Source organism: Nannospalax galili, unplaced genomic scaffold (genome assembly GCF_000622305.1).
Source record: "Nannospalax galili isolate Female #2095 unplaced genomic scaffold, S.galili_v1.0 scaffold1255, whole genome shotgun sequence".
Taxonomy (NCBI): domain Eukaryota; kingdom Metazoa; phylum Chordata; class Mammalia; order Rodentia; family Spalacidae; genus Nannospalax; species Nannospalax galili.
In genome coordinates, this window is record NW_008336359.1 from 733025 (window position 1) to 755083 (window position 22059).

Consider the following 22059-nt stretch of genomic DNA (forward strand, 5'->3'; position numbering starts at 1 on the left):
TAGTGAAATTCAGGTTTTTAAAAATTTTTATTTGTTATTTTTATTTTATGTGTATGCATGTATTGCCTGCGTGCAGGTAAGTGCACCCATGTCATGCAATGCCCATGGAGGCCAGAAGAGGCTGTCGGATCCCCTGGAACTAGAGTTGTTAGCTGCCATATGGGTACTGGGATTCAAACTAGGGTCTTCTGCAAGAACAACCAGTGCTCTTAACCGCTGAGCCATCTCTCCAGCCCCAATTAAACTCATTTTTCAATCTGTTAAGGAATTTAAAAGGTTTATGTACATGAGGTAAATGCTCATTGGTAAGAAATATAATAAATCAGTATGTTGGGTATATTATGCTCCTAAGTTAAACTTCAATTTCAAATTTTATTTACCAACATGGTCATTACCTGTCAATTCTGGCTACCTTCTTATTTAGCAAATCTAAAAGGAGGCTTCATATGTTTCTAAGTTATAGCAGGACTAATGGTATCTAGTAACTCAATAAATACTCAACATATAAATAATACTGTCCCATCATCCTAAGCAAAAGCCAGGAATATAAGGAACTGTAAGATTAAGTCTGTCATCTGGAGCAAGTTGAGATAAAAAACAACACAACAAATGCATTAGCATTTGCAACATTATCAAATGAGGAAAAAAAAAAAAAAAACAGCTACGTAAGGCAGAGAAACAGAGGGAGAGCAACCTGGACAGGAAAGAGTTAGACTGCCTGACTGCTCTTGTCTCTGCACTGAGGGGTAGATGATGAGCAGCTCCATGTGCTTGGTCCTCTGTGGACATTCACACTGGAGATCAGGAAAACATGATGAAAGGGGCACTTCAGAAAACTACCTCAGGGAACAGGACAAAATCAGCAGGCTAGGGAAGACTACAATCTGGGCACTAGGCTAGGTTCAAAAGTCTGATAAGTTACATCTTGACTCAAGGAGCTGACAATCTATTAGGAAAGATGGAAATGTCAATAATGTGATAAAAACGTGTACTGTGTACACTGCTATACAGCTGGGTGTTGAGAGTTATAAGGACACAGAAAAATAGAATAAATATATCTACATAGGGTAAGAAATGTCTGTCAGAGAAGAGTTGACATCAAGTCAGTAAGGGACATTTTCCAAAGTGATTTTTTGTTCTTTTTGGAGAAATAGTCTAAAGAGAGAACTAACTGCATCCCCATAAAAAATGAGCTGACAAAGACACATAAGGGTGTACAAAATTTCTCAGTGTATGCAGTGACTAGACAGTAAGAACCCAAGGTTTGTGTTGTAAAGATTAGGCAACTCTTTAGCACTGTAGAGAAGTTAAAAGAATGAGGATGAGAAAACTACATATGTATGGAAATGTTCTAGTGAAATCCATTATTTCGTACACCAACTTTAAAAACTGATTTAAAAAACAGATGAGGAAGAAATTGTGGTAAGAGTTGAAAAGATCTCAAACTAATTGGGAGCAGTAGGAATAGGTTTCAAGATATCAAGAAGGAAGGACGCTTTATAGAAAGAAAAACTGGAGAAAATTTTCTAAGTATGGACAGATGGAATCTGAAATCACACAACTCTATGTCTACACAGCCAGTAAGTAGTAGAGCTGGAGTTCAATGGTCAGAACTAAAGCAAAAACTCAGAGATGCATCCATTCACTAAAGAGTTGAATCCTTTAAAATAGCACATAATTTTCACATTATAAACTCTGAAAAACAAGGTTGCTTGGATCATTGTTATTTTCTAACTCACCCATAAGGCATCAAAAGGACATCTAGCATAAAGTCCAAAAGCAGCTGCACAGTCTTTGGTTTCTCAGCAAGATTAAATGGAGAAGCTGATTTTGATGAGTCAACAGGGTATTTCATGTGAAAAAGGGTTGGTATTAAAAGATGCATTAAGCTGAAAAAACAATTATATTTATTGCAACTATTTCACAAATATTTTTTTTATACATGCAGTAACTACCAGAACAAAAATCACTTAGCAAAAGGTGGCAGTTATAGCAGAAGCCATTCATTTCAACACCAGTGATGTACAGAAGTCCTCATTTACACTGGCCTTGATTTCTTTCTTGAGAGCTCAAAATATTGAGTAATAATTAGAATTTAGCCAATTTGGCTCATCATATATATCTATGAAAAAAATGTATATGAAATAGGCTTGACATTACCGAAAGATATTTCCTATTAGATCTTAGGTAAAAGTAAAGTTCATCTTACAACACGTCCTTTCAGAAGAAATTTACTTCTATTATTAATTTTGTTTATAAACATCTGTATTACAGTCTTTAGTTCAGGATTCATGAGGCCCTTGATTTGATCCCCAGAACCACAGTCTAATCAATCAATCAGTGAGTACACACATGAATCAGAACTAAAACATTATTTAGCTCCCTCTTTCTCCACAACTTCTGCATACTTTGTAATGATTCTCATCAGGACAGGCCCGAGATACAGAGCTTTTGACTAAGCCCACGAACAATGATATTATCTAAACCTTTCCATTTCCCCAATGTCTACATTAATACTCTACTGATTTCAGAAACTGCTCAGACATGTTTTATCCTACAAGAACAAAATGTTTGATGAAGAAGATTTTTAATATCTCACAAAATTAACCACTTTAAAAGCAGTTGACAAAAAAATGCACTTAAATTCAGAAATTTAGAGAAATCTTATACATTTTTCAATGTTCACATCAAGAACTTTTATAATGGTCTTAATAGAATTCTAAAATAGCACAGAAAATCCAACTATCTTTCAGCCAAATAAACGCAAGCCTTTCTATTTGCCAGGTAAAACCAAATGTGAACCTGTATCCGAAAAGCGGTTGTTGACTCCTGCAGAGAAGAAATAAGGTAAATGAGGAAGTCATACCTATCCTGCTGTGGCTGAGGCTTCCCTTCCATGGCAGTAAGAAGTGTAGGGGCCAGTTCGCATTGTTTTTCCACTGGCAGGCGAGGATAGCCCATCTTAACATAAATTATAGTAAAATTCTAATGCAATAAGAGAAAAGCAAGTGAGTATGAAGTAAAGACTGTATGTTCATAGAAAGCTATAACTCTAACAAAAACATTTCAAAAAGAATCATCATCTCCGTAGGTTTCTTACAACTTGACCAAATTACTGTATCTTAGAGAAGAATTCAAGTACAATTTATTCAAAATGCTTGCTTCAAGGTGGGCTTTTCTGTAAGGGAGATGACTCGACCTAAATAAAACACTCATATGTGCAGTTATTTATCACTAGGAAAAAAAATAATCACTTAACCTATCTAAACTACACACCACACATTATCATCAGATCTCCCAGTTTGCTGTATTAATCTTCAGGTTCTAGGAGATCATGTGTTAACAAATCACAGGCTTCCATTTCCCAGTTGGTCAATTACTAAAACTACTCTAGGAAAATTGCAGCACTCTGGTTCCTCATTCCAAAACCACATCAGCAGTGGATGACAAATGAGCCAGGGAGGCTGAGTGCCACAGATGTATCAGTATCTCTATAACGCATGCAAAAGCTGTATTTGAAGCAAACTCATGAATACAAATCAGGACTTACAAATTTAAGATAAAGACATACTGTTCTGAAGAATTCTTCACCAAAATAAACAGGCTGCACAGGGCTGTCATTTTGCCTTAGCATATTTATTGGCCCTCAGTGTTTTTATTTGTTTAAAGAAAGATGGAACTGTATGTCCAGAACAGGCATAGAAATGTCTAAACTATTAAGTGCCTCAAAAGTTACAGACATGATGAAATAATTTGATGCATTCTGCCTCAAAGCTAGAAATGACAAGAACCAAGAAAAAGACACCACCGTCTTCACACAACATAAATATTTGTAATATTTTCTTTTCATGAAACGGAATGAATGGAAATATTTGCCAGTCTCAGATTTATTCCACATTAGAAAAGGATATCTTTTTTAATACACACATCAGAAGTATAATCATTTTTCATTCAAGTCTTCATGTTTTCTTGCCATTTTGCCCCTTGTCTTCATTTATTACCCTTTACTATGCCTATGTACTATAACTCTTCTCTCTATTCAGACTTGGCTTACATAATCTCTAAGAATCAAATCGTTCTTTTTCATTCCATGTTACTTTTTTAAATATTTTATTTATTATTTTTATTTGATGTGTTTTTTATTTTATATTTTTTTTATTTTAGTGAGTGCACTGCCTGCATGTAGGTAAGTGTACCCATGTCATGCAATGCCCATGGAGGACAGAAGAGGCCACTGGATTCCCCAGAACTGGAGATATGGACAGTTGCTAGCTGCCATGTAGGTGCCGGGATTCAAACCTGGGTCTTCTGCAAGAACAGTCAGTGTTCTTAACCATTGAGCCACCTCTCCAGCCCCTCATTTAATGTTACTTTTAACGGATACACAAAAACAGAAGTTATTCATGTTGGGCTGTGGGTGTAGCTCAGTGGTAGAGTGCGTTTATATGCAAAAGGTCCTGAGTTTAAACCCTAGTACTGCAAAAAGACGTGTGTGTGTGTGTGTGTGTGTGTGTGTGTGTGTAACAGGGCACCTGTGTGACATTTTAATCCACGTATACATTGTATAATGTTTCCATTAGGCTAAACATATCTCCTTAAATACCTACCATTACATTAAGGTGAAATCTTTTTCTAGTTTTCTGCAAGTTATTTTGTTGTTCCTGTTTGTTTATTGTCAAAAAGGGCATCTCATTATGTTTCTCAGGATGGTCTGGGATTTCTGAGCCTCCACTTTCCACATAGATGGGACTACATCTGCACTCTCCATCATACTGGCACTTCTCGCTTTTAAATGCACACCAGAAATTCATGTTCCTTCCTAACTATGATTTAGTTCCCAGTAATTAACCTCCCCAACTCCCCTGGAAGTATTCTCCCCGGCTTCTGATAACTACAACTGTACTCTCAATTTCAGAAATCAACCTTTTCAGATCATATATAAGATCATTCTTTTTCATATTAAATGCCTGAAAGTCATTTCACCAACACTTTTTGGCCCAATGTAAATTTACTACTCTGTTCCTATCATTTTTCTTTTCTTCTTCTTTTTTTTTTTTTTCCAATTGTTTTTTGACAGGATCTCTCTACTCACAGCCCATCTGGAAGTCACGGTGTGAACCAGGGAGGCCTCAATCTCGAAACCAACTGCCTCTGCCTCTCCAAGGCTGGGATTAAAGGCACATGCCACCACACCTGGCATGCCCAGCATCCTATCATTGTTTTTAAAGCAACACTTCCTGTGGATCAGTATTCAGTAGGAAATCAGTGTGCCCTTTAAAGAAAACCATCTCATTTTTCATTTAGATGTAGTCTCAGATGAAACTTTAAGTTTGCCAATACACCAACGGCATCAACTGAAAATTATGAAGAGTTACTATAAGACAAAAAACATTCAGCTATAACACTTACTGTGACAAAGGAAACTGCAGCAGGGTCCTGGTACTGAACCAATAGTGTCTCTACTGGGAGTTGTATTTTGGGGCGGCTTTTTATACGTTTATTCAAATGGACCAGCAGTTCCATCACCTAAAACAAAGACAAAACTGAAGTTATCAAACATACCTTAAAAATAAATTCATTTCCAGAGTGGTGGCAAACACCTTTAATTCCACCACTTGGGAGGCAGAGGCAGGCAGATCTCTGTGAGTTCAAGGCTAGCCTAGTCTACACAGAGAGTTCCAGGACAGCTAGAGCTACAGGGAGACACGTCTCAAAATATAATTTTTTTAAATTCATTTCTTAGATATTACTTGTAAAAACTACCTACTTTGTTCTTTTAATTTTATTTTTATTTTACATGTATGAATGTTTTACCTGCATCACGTAAGTGCACCATATGCATGCAGAGCCCATGGGGGCCTGAAGAGGGCAGTGGATTCCCTGGAACTGGAGTTACAGATGGCTGTTAGCCACCATGTGGGTCCTGGGAATCGAACCCAGGTCCTCTGTAAGAGCAGCCAGAGCTCTTAACCACTGAACCATCTCTCCAGGTCCTACTTTCTTTTAAAGAACATAAATTTGATATCTCAGGCAGGGAATACACACTATCAGAATCTTGTAAGAACAAGAATATGATGAAAAAGTAAATGTTAAGATGCTATTGTTTCCAAATGCTCCTAGTCTGCCGGACCAAGGAGCCCTTCTGATAAAAAGTGGCAGGACTACTAAGTTCTGGAGATCAGATGAATTCTAACCAGAGAAACAGCTTTAAAAATGAACAAGGGTCTAAAAGAATATGGTACACTATGTCTGACTAAAGCCTAGAGTGGTAAGGATTCATAAAAGGTCTAGATTACAAAAGAATTCTAGCAAAACACTGAGGTTAAGTTTACTTAATTGTGAAGACTATCTGATATCACTAAAGAATTTAAGTTAAAAGAAAGCATTCCTTGCCTTTAAATGGGAAAAAAAAAATCAAAAGAAGAAATTTACACATCAAGAGATCCTGTAGGAAGAAAGGGAAATACACTGCTTTATGATAAATGGCCTCAGTCCTACTACAATATATTATGTGCTAAGAGAGAAGAAACTGAAGATTAATTAAAAAATTAAGATTTTTTTTTAATCACCTAAGGAGCTAGACAGATGGCAGCTAACAACTGTTTGTAACTCCAATTCCAGGAGAAGCCAATGCCCTCTTGTAGCCTTCACAGGAATTGCATGACACAGGTGCACTTACATACATGCAGGCAATACATTCATACACATAAGATAAAATTAATAAATATTTTTTAAAACCACCTAAGAAAAACTGAACACTTTAAGATAACTATCCTAGAGAGTCATATCTAAGCTATATCACTTCTGAAATTTGGACACCAGCCTCAAAGCATTAATGAAAGCTACCATGAAAGCTACAGTGTGAGGTTATAATAACTAATGCTGATATGAACACTCTTAGACATATCCTTGTAGGTTTGGTGTGTGTGTGTGTGTGTGTTTCTGCTAGACATACATCCAAGATTAGAAATGTTTGGTCCCAGGGTTAGGCATAGGCTCATCTTTCAGTAGATTTCCAAATACTTTCTGAAGTGACTCTACCAGTTTACACTTTTACCAGGATATGAGAGCTCAGGCTGTCCCACAGCCTTACCAAAACTGGATATAGTCAGGTGTTAAAACTTTTAGCTATTCTGGTGATTCTGAATTTAAAAAATTAGCTACAGAACAGAATTCTACTAAGCAAATCTCATTTTCCTTAAAATGAGAAAGTACACTAATTAATATGAAAAATCCAAAATTTTTATTTCTCTTTCACCCAATCTATCCACAAACTAACAACTATTTTATATAATATCATTTTGGTTATTAGCTTTAGCCTTTAACAGCTGCACTATCCCTCCAGCCCAATTTTGTATAATAGCCTAGTTAAATCCAGCATATTACAAACTTGACAGTAAGGACTCAAAAATTCCATAACTGAAAGTCACCAAATTTAGTAAAAATAAATTCTAGCTACATCAAGTATAAACTTTTGCATGCGCACAACTGAAAAGAGGAGTGGCTACCTAATGTATACAAGGTCCTAGGTTCAGTTTCCAGCATAAGGGAAAAAAATTACATGATGAGATTATCTACAAATGAGTTCCATTTCTTAAAAGCAATTTTTCATGTGCATTTTTATTTTATATAGAAAAAGGGAAAAAAACTGCATTCTAAACTTATGCTCAGTATATACATCTTTGGCTTATTAACAAAGGTATTAAAAATACAAGTATTACACTGGTTCTATAATTTGCAAGAGGTATTAGTGCATGACTACACGAATTATAAAAGCAGTCATCTATCAACACTCCACCATCTAAAGTCAAAATAGAACGCAAGAAAAATTAGTTACTTGCAGAGTCATTTTTAGCTTCTACTGACTTTCACTCACTGACCTTTTATGCACATTTACTTTAGCACGTACAACAAAGAATGCTCATGTTCAGCCATTACATAATGCAATGCCTGGCAGAAACCAGTGCAATTTTGGAATTACTTGCTTATAAGTCCATATTTATAAAGTATATTATTAGTATATTGTTAGTCATGTGAAACAGGGCAAATTATTTATCTTCTCTAAGGCTCAGTTTTTTCATTTATAAAATAGGAATAATTAGAGCACCTATAACTCATATAATTGTTCAAATAAATTGAGATAATGTTCACATGAACACAAATAATTTGAGCTATAACAATTTCAGGATGACTTCACCCAGTTTTTTCATTTATAAAATAGGAATAATTAGAGCACCTATACCTCATGTAATTGTTCAAATAAACTGAGATAATGATCACATGAACACAAATAATTTAAGCTATAACAATTTCAGGATGACTTCTCCCATTTGTGAAATTCAAAACACCGTATCTCAAAGGCAACTGCTTAGATTAAATAAAAAGATATGTCAAAGAGTAGTACAAACTTAAAATACATCAGCTACTAGATTTTATTTCCTTTCTTCCAGAAGCTTTCAAGTTTACTTAACATCAAACCCCTTTCTCAACCAACAGAAAGAAAAAATATATATATAATATACATAAATATATATGTAACATACCATAATTACCAATAAAAATAAAATGTTAAATTTGTACATCAAATGCATCAAGTCAAAATTATTAAAACTAAAAGGAAGCACTCGGGAGGCAGAGGCAGGCGGATCTCTGTAAGTTCAAGGCCAGCCTGATCTACATAGTGAGTTCCAGGACAGCTGGGGCTACAGGGAGACCCTGTCTCAAAAAGACAAAAAAATAAAAAATAAAAGGAAAACAAAAGCTACAACCACAGAGAGTCAGAATTCATGACCATCAATATACAACAGGGCTAGAAGACAAGTTCTCAAGACATAAATGTACAATGCTACTGGCAAATGGCTTCAGGACATACTGAGCTCCATATTCTTTCAAAAAGTTCATTAATCATCCTAAAATTCAGCTTCATCTGTCAAGCATAGAGAAGACCCAGCTCCTGCTACCTTATAAAAATGTAACTCCTTAGCACTTTTCTCAATATTCTTACACTAATTTAAATAAATTATTTAGAATATATTAACAAAAGGAAAATCTATCTAAATATTGGTTTACCTCTTACAATGGCCCACAAAAAATAAAATTTAAGGCTGGGCTGGGAGTATGGCTGAGTGTTAGACTGTCAAGTATGTTCAGAGTCCTGGGTTAAATACCAGCACCAAAAATATCAATCCATCAATATTTTAATTTTGATAATACTGATCAATAAAACTGGAAATAAGGTGGGAAATGGCTCCTTCAGCAAAGTGGTTACCACACAAGCATGAGTTCAAGCCCCCAAAATCCACATATTTTAAAAAATTAAAGCTGGGGATGATGGCACAGTGTGTGCACTGGGGAGGCAGAGCCAGCAGGATTAATCACTAGACTGGCCATCAGTCTAGCCGTATCAGTGAACTCCAGGTTCAGTGAGAGAGACCTATCTCAAAAAATAAGGTAGAGAGTGATTGAGAAAGACAGCCACCATCAATCTCTAGTCTCTACATGTGTGCACATACAAACACATACACATACATATACACACACACACACACAAGAAAACCTGAAAACAAGAACGGAACTTCTAGATTTGGAGGAATAATAGGACAAACAGTATAACAGAAGTGAATAGCACATAACCTAAAATTTAAAGCAATGACTAGAGATGGATGATTTTCTACAAAAAGGAAAAAAAAAAGTAAAATACAAAAAAACAAAATCTACTCCAATTGTAGGGCATGGTGGCACACGCCTTTAACCCCGGCATTTGGGAGGCAGAGGCAGACAGATCTTTTTGAGTTCGATGCCAGCCTGGTCTACATAGTGAGTTACAGGACAGCTGGGGCTACAGGGAGACCTGTTTCAAAAAGTTGGGAAAAAAAAAAAAAAAAAAAAAAAACCTACTGCAATTACTCAGCCTAAACTGGTGCAAAGGTTGGCGGGCCACTTCCCAGACTCTACTCATGGCTTCTACTCCAAGTCTCTCCAGCAGCCAGGTGTCTGGATCACTGCCACAGACACCCTTTCAAAACTGCCCTGAAATCCTGTTTCTGCCTGTCACTCTTCCTCTCATCCACTGGGGGAATCTCTGTGGCCTTCCTCAGTTCCCTAAGGGCACCAAACTCAGTCTGGCTACAAATGCCCCATCTCTTAGCCTGGCTACTTCCTGCATACCAAGAGGCCTCCCATCCACCCACACTCAGCCACAATCATGCCCCCAAACATCTGCTCTTTCTTTTTCTACTTTAGCATATATTATGGTTTAAATGTGAAATGTCCCATACACTCATGCATTTGAATTCTTGTTCCCCAGCAGGTGGAACTATTTTGGAAGACTGAGGAACCTTTAAAAGGTGGAGTCTCACTGGAGGAAGTTGGTCGCTGAAGGCAAGTCATCAGGATTGTATAGCCAGGCCCCCACTTCCTGCCCACTTTCCTGTTCCTAATTGTGGACACATGACCTACATGCTCTTGCCATCATGCCTTCCTGCCATGATGAACTGTATGTTTCCTTAAACCAAAATAAATTCTTCCTTAAGTAGCTTTTGTCAGGCATTTTGTCTTAGCAACAGAGAAAAGTAACTAATACAGCATTTACTATAAATTGTAACGATATACTGTTTGCCTGATTGTTTAGTATTGCTCTATCAAAGGACATGTTTCTTCCATTCACCAAATACCCCTAACATACATACAAAAGACACTCAATAAATAACCAGACTGATAAAACTAAATAAACAGACATCAGTTTGTGGAAGGCCTTTCAGATCTTACTATCCTGAGGACAGGAGAAGGCCACTGAGGGGCTTTAAATAGTGGAGTGACATGACCAACACACATCTACCTAACAAAAGAGGGCTTAACATTAGTAGGCATGACAAATGTGTCACCAGACTGCCCATTCCTTCTTACAAGCATAACAGACCTTCCTGAAGCTACTCTCCCCATTAAACCCAAAGCAGCCTTCCAAATCCCTCGCAGGGCAGACCTCCAGGAAGTCACTGCCAACCAATCAGAGTATCTCAGGAGAGGAAACCTGACAACAGCTAAAAGATCAGAAGAGCTATCATAAATACACTGAGAAAATACTGAACTAGGTTAAAATCAAAGGAGGAAGTGTTCTATGTAGAACAATCTGAAATATAGTGATATTACAGTTGCCTAGTTTTTTGACATGTTACTTGGTATAATGTAAAAGATAAATCACATAAGTGTATTTTACTTGTAAAAAGTGTTATCTGCGTAGCCGGGCGTGGTGGCGCATACCTTTGGTCCCAGCAGTTGGGAGGCAGAGGCAGGCGGATCTTTGTGAGTTCAAGGCCAGTCTGGTCTACATAGTGAGTTCAGGTAAGCTGGGACTACAGGAAGACCCTGTCTCAAAAAGACAAAAAAAAAAAATGTGTATCTGCTGCCAGGCATGGTGGCACATGCCTTAACCCCAGAACAGAGATATACACCTTTAATCCCAGAGGCAGGTGGATCTCCGTGAGATCCAGGCCAGCCTGGTCTACAGTGTGAGTTCCAGGCCAGCTGGGACTACAGGGAGACCCTGTCTCAAAAAAGACCAAAAGCAAATAAATAAATAATAACAATGTACTTGCTTATAGTCAAAGATATATTCACCACCAGCCAGTGATTAAAGAGTATTTCCCCTTTCTACACTGGCTTTCATATTAGGTTTTACATCAGTCCAAAATAATTACCTCGATTAAATTACCTGGCACTCACACCATGTGCACAGTTGGTGGTGAACACAGTTTTCCATCATGAAAGCTGGTTCTAGACTTACCACCCGTTCTGAAAGGGTACAACTAGGATCACGGACCTAGCTCAACACTCACTCACTTCATGACATGTGTCCGTGTATTCACCATTTACCACCCCAACTGCCCCAATATGCTTACCTTTTTCCGTACTCCTTCCTGGGTGCTGGACAGTTTGAGTAAAACAGGAGGAAGGAATTTAGATATAATATTTTGTAACTGTTCATCTGTTTCAGCATGGCCAAGTCGTAAAAAGACCCGTTCAAGCTGATCTATAATATAAAAAGAAAACAAAAGAGAACTTCGCAAATCAAACACAACCAAGCCTGTTTTTACAGCTTAACTCTTTTTTCTATACTACAGAGCTCCTTTACAAAACTCCAACCAGAACTAGCCCTATAGACAGACCATTTTGACACAGCCAGGAAACAACACTAAAACTAGTCAAACAGCTCATTATACGCTACCTTTCGATTGTTTTTTGGATATTTAACCTCTAGAAACCAGAACAGCCAAGAGTAATGAAACTCCCTCCTATATCTAAAGTCACTTTGTTTTCCTGAAGGTGGTAGTTACTAGAAAGGATACAAGATTTTTAAAAGAAATCTTCTACACCTGGCTAGCGGAACTGGACAGAGGAACTTTAAATGGTGATACCATACTATGTTGGGATTATCAAATCAGAAAATAAGAGACACGCTTCCCTCAAGAGACACTCTAAGAAACATGTCAGGCAAGACCATGAGGATGTGTTCAGCATAAGGAAGGACAGTAATAAACTATACTGCAAGCCACTATGCATCTTTGACAGGGCAAAAGGGAAAGCTACAAAGAAGGGAATCCCCACAAATGCCAAAATATTTGACTGCAAATTACTGTTAAATTTTTAGGTATTTTTAGCATTCGTGAAAAAATATGATACTATACTGTTATGATGATAGTTTTATTTGTTTCTCATAGGCTCTTACAAGAATTATTGGTGACACAAAGCATGGTGGTGCTACATGCCTGTAATCCCAGTACTTGGGGAGGCTAAGGCAGGAGGATCACTGTACGTTCAAGGCCAGCCTGGACTCTGGCAAGACACTGTCTCAAAAAAATAAAAAGGGCTGAGCGTGGTGGCACACGCCTTTTGTTCTAACACTCGGGAGGCAGAGGCGGGCGGATCTCTGTGAGTTCAAGGCTGGCCTGGTCTACATCATGAGTTCCAGGCTAGCTGGGGCTACAGGGAGACCGTCTCAAAAAGGCCAAAAAAAAAAAAAAACAGGGATCTAAGATGGCTCAGCAGTTAAGAGCACTCGGTGCTGTTACAGAGGACCCAGGTTCAGTTCCCAGGATCTACATGGTGGCTAACAACCATCCACATCGCCAGTTCCAGATCTGATACCCTCTTCTAACCTCCGAGGGTACTGCATGACACAGGTGCACCTATCAATATGTAGACAATACACTCATATGCATAAAATAAAAATAATAAAATATTTAAAAAATAAAAATAAAAACAGGAGGAAGATGGGGGTCTGATTCAGCAAGTAGGAGTGCTTACTGTGGAAGCATGAGGATCTGAATTCAAATCACCAGAACACAAGTAAAAACCTGGGTGTAGTCACATGTATAACTGTAACTGTAGCACTGTGGATAGGCAGATATAGGCGGATCCCTGGGGCCTGATGGTCAGCAGTCTAGCTCCAGGTTCAGTGAGCAACCCTGCCTCAAATGAACAAAGCAGAGAGCAATAAAGCAGGACAACCAGTGTCCTCTAACTTCCGTGTGCTGCAGTGCACAACACACATGCACATACACAACACATGTGCACACACACACACAAATTTACTGTCAATGGCAGGGCTGGAGAGATGGCTCAGCTGTTAAGAGCACTGACTGCTCTTACAGAGGACCCAGGTTTGATTCCCAGTACCTACATGGCAGCTATGAATCATCCTTAACTCCAGTTCCAGGGGAATCCAAAGCCCTCTTCTGACCTCCAAGGCATTGCACAACACAGGTGCACTCACATACACGCAAGCAATATACTTGAACACATAAAATAAAAAATAATTTTAAAAATGTTAAAAAAAAAAAACTGTCAATGGCAATGAGCTGGAAGCATTCTGAACCTTGATTTTGGCCCTGTGTCAACCAAATCTCAGTTTAAGAAGAGATTTTTGAAGTCTTGACTATTTAGAGAAAGACTGAAATATTTACAGGTGAAGTAATATAGTCACTGGGATTTACTTCAAATAATGGGTAGAAGGTTAGCCAACAGACAAGGGTCAGGGGTCATAACTACCACTGATGGATAATTAGCCAAGTTTCATAACAGATACTGATAGTTACTTTTTTTGTTTGCCTCAAATTTCCCATTGTAATTCTGTGAAGGCAGGCGGATAGACGGAGCAGTCAGCCAGCAGGCCCTAGAAGGACAAGAAGCACCAGAACCCCAGAAGCAATGGCAAGCCTGTAGCCAGCATCTTGGTGCCAATGCCATTCTAGAACTTGGGACAAGAAAAAAGATAAGACTGAAATATAGTGTTAGAGATGGCACAAAAATGTCAAAAAGATACAGGAATCAGTCTGAAAGAGCTCCCAGTAGCCAACACTGGATCAAGTAACAAAACACAATAAATAACATAGTGCTGGATTAAAAGTCAAACTCAAAATCTACATGGGTCCATACTGACATCAATAAATGATTAAATAAAGTGGGGTAAAGAGGCCAGTCTTTCTTATAGAAGAGCTCAACGCATGTAGGTACTTTCCAAAAGGAGGTGGGGCTTCATTCCTGCCTCTTTTCCCCTTTTCAGGGTAGACTAGATTTAGTGACTATGTATAAAGAACAGAAGAAAAAACAGTTAACTTCACAAAGGAGAAAACAGAAAAGTACTCTCATTCAAGAAAAGAAGGTCAACACCAGCAGTGTCACCATGTGATATATTTATGAATAAGATCTGGCAAGAAAGACATTTCACCTCTCTGGCATTCATTCCATCCCATAATCCCAGTCCACTTATGAGTGAAATAACAGAAAACCCAACTGAAAGACATTCTATGGGCCACCTGACAGGTACTCCTCAAGACTCACAAGATCATGAAAAGCAAGACAAGATTGAGAAACTGTCTCAGAGAAGATGGAGGTACAAGACAATTAAATGGCGCCTTAAGTAGAATCCTGGGGAGGGGACATTAAAGACTGGTAAAATCTCAAGTAAAGTTCAAGTTTAGTTTTAAAGATAAAATAATAAAGGAAAAGCAGAAGGCATGGAAGGTAGGTAGGTAAACTCCAAGATTATTAGGCCATATGATTCTATTTGAAAACTGAGTATTGCTATAAAAGAAATTCTTAGGAATGGTGAATTCAAGTCATATCACATGTGGAAGTTGCAGGTAAGGAGCATATTCCTCAGTGCCTTATAGCTCTTAAGCAGTGGGAATTACCCCCAGATTTGAGCTACAGGAATTACAGAAACACTATTCTATAGACAAAGGCAGAAAGCTAAATTCTTCATAACAATTTAACCTAGAAAAATCTATGCTAAAGTTAAAAGAGAGAGAGAATTGGTCCTTTTTCATATAATCATGTGGGTGCTTCTAACTGTACCCCCAGTATAATACTTACCCCTTCCTACTCTTCCTCACAAGAAGGCTAAATATAATATGTGAAATACAACAGAACTATCTGTAATGGGATGCAGTAATACAAAGAAGGAGCACCAAATATCATGTGAGGGTCCATCTGCAGCAGGAAGAGGTAAAGCTTTTCACATTCAATGCAGAAGGGTCAATGTAATACTGTCCATTCTTAAGACACATCTGAACTTCAAGTAAAAGCTAATCAAGCTGGATGTGACACCACCCTGTATTCAAAGGCTGAGTCAGGGGAATCACAAATTCAAGGCCACTATGGCCTACATAACAAGAATCTGCCGGGCATAGTGGCACACACTGGGCACACTCCCAGCACTAGGGAGGCAGAGAGAGACAGAGCTCTGTGAGATTGAGGTTTGCTTGGTCTATATAGCAAGTTCCAGGTCAGCTGGGACTACAGAGAGACCTTGTCTCAAAAAAAAAAAAAAAAAGTCAGTGAGATGGCTTGGTGGCCAAGCCTGATGACTTGATAAATTGAGTTCAAGTCCCAGGACATGGTAGTGAGAGGCAACCAACTCCCACAGAGTCCTCTGAGGAACCCTCAGCTTTCCCTTCCCCCTCCCCCCCTGCACAAATACACAACTGTAATTCTAAAAATTTAAGAAAAAAAAAAACTAAAATGTCAAGCCAGGAGTGGTGGCACATGCCTTTAATCTCAGCACTCGGGAGGCAGAGGCAGATCTCTGTGAGATGGAGCTCAGCCTGGTCTACACAGTGAGTTCCAGGTCAGCTAGGGCTATAAAACCCCATCTCAAAAAAGACCAAAAAAAAAAAAAAAAAAAAAGCCAGCAGCTAGTTAAATATGTTCTCCAACAATCATGTGTTGGAAACTTGGTCTCCAATGTTGGGAGGTAGGGTCTAATGAGAGGCAGTGATGTATGCTCTGTTCTGAGAAACAGACTAACATTACTATCACAAAAATGGGGTAGTTATCACCAGAGTAGGCTTGTTCTAAAAACAGACTCCTCTTGTCCTTTTATCCTTCCACATAGATAAATGTAGCACAAAAACCCTCACCATTTGCAGGCCCCTCAATTGTAGGCTTCCAGCTTTCAGAAACATAAATATTAGGTTGGGGATGTAGCTCAGTTGGTAGAAAGCTCAGTACCACATAAACCAAGCAAAGTGGCACTTAGGAGGTGGAAGCAGGAAGATCTGAAGTTCAAAGGAATCCTTGGTTACATAGCAAGTTTAAGGCCAGCCTAGGATACATAACACAGATCTCCAAGGGGGAAAAAAAAAAAAAGGAAAGAAGTGTCTTTTCATTATAAATTACCCAGTCTCAAGTATTCTGTCACAGTGACAAAACAGACAAAAGTCTCAAAAGAATCTTTTCCAAAATAAGGAATGGAACCAAATGTTCTGATGATTCAAAGAGAATCTAAAATTCATATCTACCTCTCATAAGCTTTTAGTTGTAAGAACTGCTACTCTCCACCTCATTGCAGAAGGTTCTAAGAGACGTTAAACAGCATTTTGGAGCCAGGAACAAGTTCCATCTTCCTCATAGTCTTTATATTATTTATCTGTCAAATATTATTTCATTTATGAGAAATGAGAGACATTATTTCTTATTTCCTTCAGAAAATCAGTTAAATATGTGTCTGTGTGTGACTGTTAATACAATCAACTTGACAGATCCAGAATCAACTGGGAGACAAATGTCTGGGCATGTCTATAAAGGAATTTCTAGATTTAGTTAAGTGAGGTGAAAAGACCCATCGGGAATGAAGGTGGTACCACTCCATAAGCTGGGGTCAGTTTGAACAAAAAGAAGAAAGTGAGCTGGGTACTGCCAGTGAGTACTCTTAACTGGTACTCTTAACCACTGAGCCATCGCTCAGAGAAGTAAAAAATTTTACTTTTATTATTGTACATCAACGTGTGTGTGTGTGTGTGTGAGAGAGAGAGAGAGAGAGAGAGACAGAGAGAGAGAGAGAGAGAGACAGAGAGAGACAGAGAGAGAGAGAGAGAGAGAGAGAGAGGAGCACGCATATACCACAGTACATATGTGAGGTCAGAAGAAACTTTGTGGAGTCCTCTCCCACCTTTATACAGATTCTGGGAATCAAACTTATTAGCAGGCTTGTGTGGCAAGCATTTTTACCCACTGAACCATCTGTCTCTCCAGTCCTTTTAAGAGCTTTTACAAACCGGGGGAACAAAATCCCCCTTTTCTCCCATATGGCAAAAAAAAAAAAATCCAATTTCCCTCTGACCCCCTATAGAACTTTTTCCTTTAGATGTCTAAGTTTTTAAAATACAGTTCAATTGATCATTACTTCTTTCTATGGCTTTTGAGTTTCTTCTCATCATGTTTACAATGCTTTCTCATGACAAGATTATTAAAACAATTACACTGCATAAAAGTTAATATAGCAGATCTGCTTCACACCTGGAAACGTGGATTGCAAGAGAATTCTCGCCAACCCCAGAACAGATAAAAATGACTCACCATGCTTGAACTGTTTATACAAACAATTATGTTTCATACTAAACACCAGCTTTTCTTGTAGGAGGAATTCTGATACATTTTGGGCAAAGGGTATAGTGATGGTTTAGATGAAAATGTTCCCCACAGGCTCAGTATTTGAACACTCAGTCCCCAGTTGGTGGCCCTATTGGGGGAGGCTTGGGCGATGTGGCTTTCTGGAGGAAGTATGTCACTGGGGGAAGGCTTGGAGAGTTCACAGCCTTGCTCCACTTCCAGATGGTGCTCTCTGCATCTTGTTTGCCATTGGAGATGTGAGCGCTCAGCTTTCTGCTGTGGTCACCTCCTGACATGCCTCCTCCATGAGTATAGGCTCTTCCTCTGGAACCCTAAGCCCAAATAAACTATTTCTTCAGTAAATTGCCTTGATCATAGTATTTTATAATGGTAACAGAAAAGTAACTAATCCAAGTTCCAATGTGACCACCTCCAATGAAAAACTCAACACTGTCTCTGGTGAGTAACCCTGGCACTTCACATGTTGTCACAACTCACAGACAAGAATTAAAAGCCTGTTTTGTGTGACTGCTGGGAGAGGACTCTTGGAAGCTTATATCTGGTTTCCTCAGACTTCAGTCCATATAGCATTTCCCTTCGGTGATTCTGCTACAATAGAGCCAAGCTGGGGTACAAACATATTTTGAGTCCTGTGAGTCCTCCTAGACTCTGAACCTGGGAGTAGCCTTGGAGATACCTAACATGTATACTTATCCATATTTTCTTCTAGTATCTTATTCTTTTGCTTTCTGTAGTCAAGTCTACCTGGATCCTCCTAGAATTTCCTTTGGAGTAATGCAGGAAATTCAAAACTTTCCTAGGGTCTTTAAAATCTGTTCATTATGAAATAAAACAAAAAGAAAAGAATTTAAAGTATTTTGTAGCCTGAATAAAGATTTTAGTCAGGAAAAATAAAAAGATTTTAGTCAGGCATGATGGAGCCAACCTGTAATTCCAGCACTCAAGAGGCTGAAACAAGAGGATAAAGAGCTCAAGGCCAACTGCGGGGTTTGGTGAGACACTGATTAAAGGAAAAAGAGATAGGGGTGGGGGCTAAGAGAGAAGGACGAAGGAGAAAATAAAGACTTAGGAGGCTATAGGGTAGTTTATGGCACAACATATACTTACTACTGCAGAAACTGGAGTTCAAATCCCAACATCAAAACAGAAATAGAAAGATCTGTCCTATATTCAGAGTTGGAGGGGACTTGAGTTACTTTTTCCATTGTTGTGATCAAATACCTGACAAAAGCAATTTGGGAAGGGAGGGCTTATTTCTCTCCATTTCAGGATGCAATTCATCAGAGGGAAAGACACGGCAGCAAGATCATCAGGCGGCCATTCACACGGCATCCACAGTCAGGAGCAAGGATTACATGGCTGCTGCCCAGCTCACCTTTTCTTCTCTTAAAAATTTTTTTTAATTTTTTAATTGTGTGTGAGTCTATGTGAATATACAGATGAGTACAGGTGTCTGTGGATGCCAAAAGAGGTCATCAGATCCCCTGGAGCTAGAGTTACCTGTAGTTTGAGCTGCCAGGTATGGTGCTGGGATCCAAACTTGGGTCCTCTGCAAGAACAGTATGTACTCTTAACCACTAAGCCATTTTCCAGCCTTTCTCCTTTTCATTCAGACCAAGACCCTAGCCTACGAATGGTGCTGCCCAGAGCCGGGGTACATCTTCCCACCTTAATGAACCTAATTTAGAGACTCCTTCACAGGTATGTGCAGTGAAGTTGCACTGACAAGTTGACAATGAATATTAACCATTATAGAACTGAAAAATTATCCAACACAAAAACAATCACAGCTGGTAGCCAGGCACAGTATCACACACCTGTAATCTCACACTCAGGGGGCAGGAGAATCAAGAATTGAAGGCTATCCCTAGGCTACATGAGATCCTATCTGAGAGAGAGAGAGAGAGAGAGAGAGAGAGAGAGAGAGAGAGAGCATTAAGGAAAGGCTTTAGCACTGAATGTTACAACCCAGGGGGTTAGTGGTACATAGGCAGGAAGCCTAAGGCTGTTCCAATGAAGCTGAGAGAAACAGGCTGCTTGTACAGCCAGAGATGGGGCAGGGCAGGCTTGTGCACAGATTCTACTTCCACCAATGATAAGCTTTACACGTGCACAGACTCCTGCCTCTACCAATCAAACTTTTGCCAAGTCACAAGGGAAAGTATCCTCGCTCCTGTTCTGAATGGAAATAACAACATAGGTAGTGTCACCTAAAGATCACCATGCCCTGTAATGGCCAAAGTAAAGTGTCCCAGAGTCAGTGAAAGCTGTGACTAGAGCAAGACCTCCTAAAGCCGACGTCACAGCTACAGCAGCAGCCATGGTCACAGTCATTCTTGCAACTAAGTGGAATTTCCTCAAGTGTCCAAGAAGGGCTCAAAAGTGCCTAAGAAGGTGCTATTCCCCTTCAAGGCAACGAGACAAAAAAGGCGGTCTGGCACAGCTGTCAGTTTAGCAACTCACCCTTAATAGCCTCAATTATTCTTTAAATGAAAAAGAAGAAAACAGTAAGGAGTATTTACAATAAAAATTTAACATTTTCTTCAAGGAACTTTGTCCAACAACACTGACGTCCCTCAACATGGTTCCTTCATAGGGGTTCAGGCCTCCTGTCTGTCTCAGAGAGGTTTGTAAGAACTGCTTCCTGATGGTTTCTCCTTGTTGCTACAAAACTGAAATGACGTCTTATAGTGCTGTGTGAAAGGCAGAGAGTAAGTCAGAGATGTGACAACAGTAGGAAAAGATTTACAACTGTTCGGGTAAAGAAAAGAAAACTTGTGGTAACATAAAACTGTGCAGAAGTTAAAGGCCCAGTGGAGGTTAGTGAACAGATACTGTAGGACTAGTAAATACAAACAAACCAGAAAACTCCTACCCTTTCTTTTCCCTCCCCACACAGCATTTACCAAGTGTCTAATGGCTAAAAAAATATAATCATATAAAGTCCAAGTTTTATGAATACTCAGTCTCAAATGTAGCTTAGGAACATATTCTTTTTTTCATATCAATTAGTTAAGAAAAGCTTCAATCAAAAAATATCCAGATTTTTGAGCTGGACATGGTAGCATATGCCTTTAATCCCAGCACTCTCCCGGGAGGCAGAGGCAAGCAGATGTCAGTGAGTTCAAGGCCAGTCTGGTCTACATAGTTCCAGGCCAGCCAGGCTTACATGGGAGACCTTGTCTTAAAAAAAAGTATCCAGATTTTAAGAGTATCTACATATACACATATGAAACCATACATTAAAAAATGATGCAATAGTTCCTTTACATATATTATAGGAACTTTTAAATTTTAAAAAATTCATAAACTATATAATTATTGTAATATAGCCTTGAGAAAGCCCAACTAATGATTCTCTTAGAGGGTCCAGGAAATATAATGGAGCCAACAGACCTCTACTTTCCTGTCAGATATGTTATTTACTGGTTTCAGTTAATGAACTAAACCTCTCAATGGTTATTTTCCTCTTCTATAAAATGTACAGGTTGCTTCACAAGGAGTTTATAGATAAAAATTGTGTGACGTATTATATATCTACAGCTATCATACCATATGTGTGGTTTTTATATTACCACATAATAAAGAATCTGCCTGACCTATGTCCCTGATCCAAGGAGGTAACTATAGATCCTTGGAACTTCCTGGGTTATCAGAATATCTTTGTTATCTAATGATGGGACCCCATCTAACCACATCAGGGGGCCTATGACAAGGAAGTAATTGACAGAGAGAGGTCCTAAATAGTTCATGCTAAGAAATAACTCAGAAAGGAGATATATCACCCTAAAAAGACCAAGTATATGCTTTAATAATATCTTGCCAATAAAAACCCTGCGTATTGTGTCAGCCTTTGCAATACACACCTGTCATCCCAACACTGGAGAGACTGAGGCAAATTAGTAAATTAGCAAATTAGGGAGTTTGTGAAAACCTCCAATGTGTAGCCAACTGATCAAAAATGATGGCGGCCCTAAGAGTGCCTCAATTTGTGAGAGGTGTCTAAAGTAAGCAGAGTCTTATGGAGGATCACACCCTTAACCTGTTAGATATGACTGGAATACCACATAGTTTTATACAGTATGTACCTGTGCTGTGTGGTTATTGTCTTTGAAAATACATTATTTCTTGGGCTGGAGAGATGGCTCA

At 38.8% G+C, this 22059-nt stretch overlaps 1 protein-coding gene across 5 annotated transcripts in view; it reads right to left on the reverse strand.

Annotated features, from left to right (window-relative positions):
* The window catches only part of Ecpas (Ecm29 proteasome adaptor and scaffold), a 108677-nt gene that overhangs the window by 67811 nt on the left and 18807 nt on the right, over positions 1-22059 (reverse strand). For 4 of the 5 annotated variants that reach the window (XM_008831122.3, XM_029562526.1, XM_008831120.2 and 1 more), the window contains 4 exons: positions 11898-12028; positions 5410-5526; positions 2867-2985; positions 1740-1889 (listed from right to left, as the gene is read on the reverse strand). In XM_008831122.3, the coding sequence (XP_008829344.1) occupies positions 1740-1889; positions 2867-2985; positions 5410-5526; positions 11898-12028 (517 nt within the window). The remainder of the gene's footprint in view (positions 1-1739; positions 1890-2866; positions 2986-5409; positions 5527-11897; positions 12029-22059) is intronic. The other variant, XM_029562527.1, reaches the window with a different exon arrangement.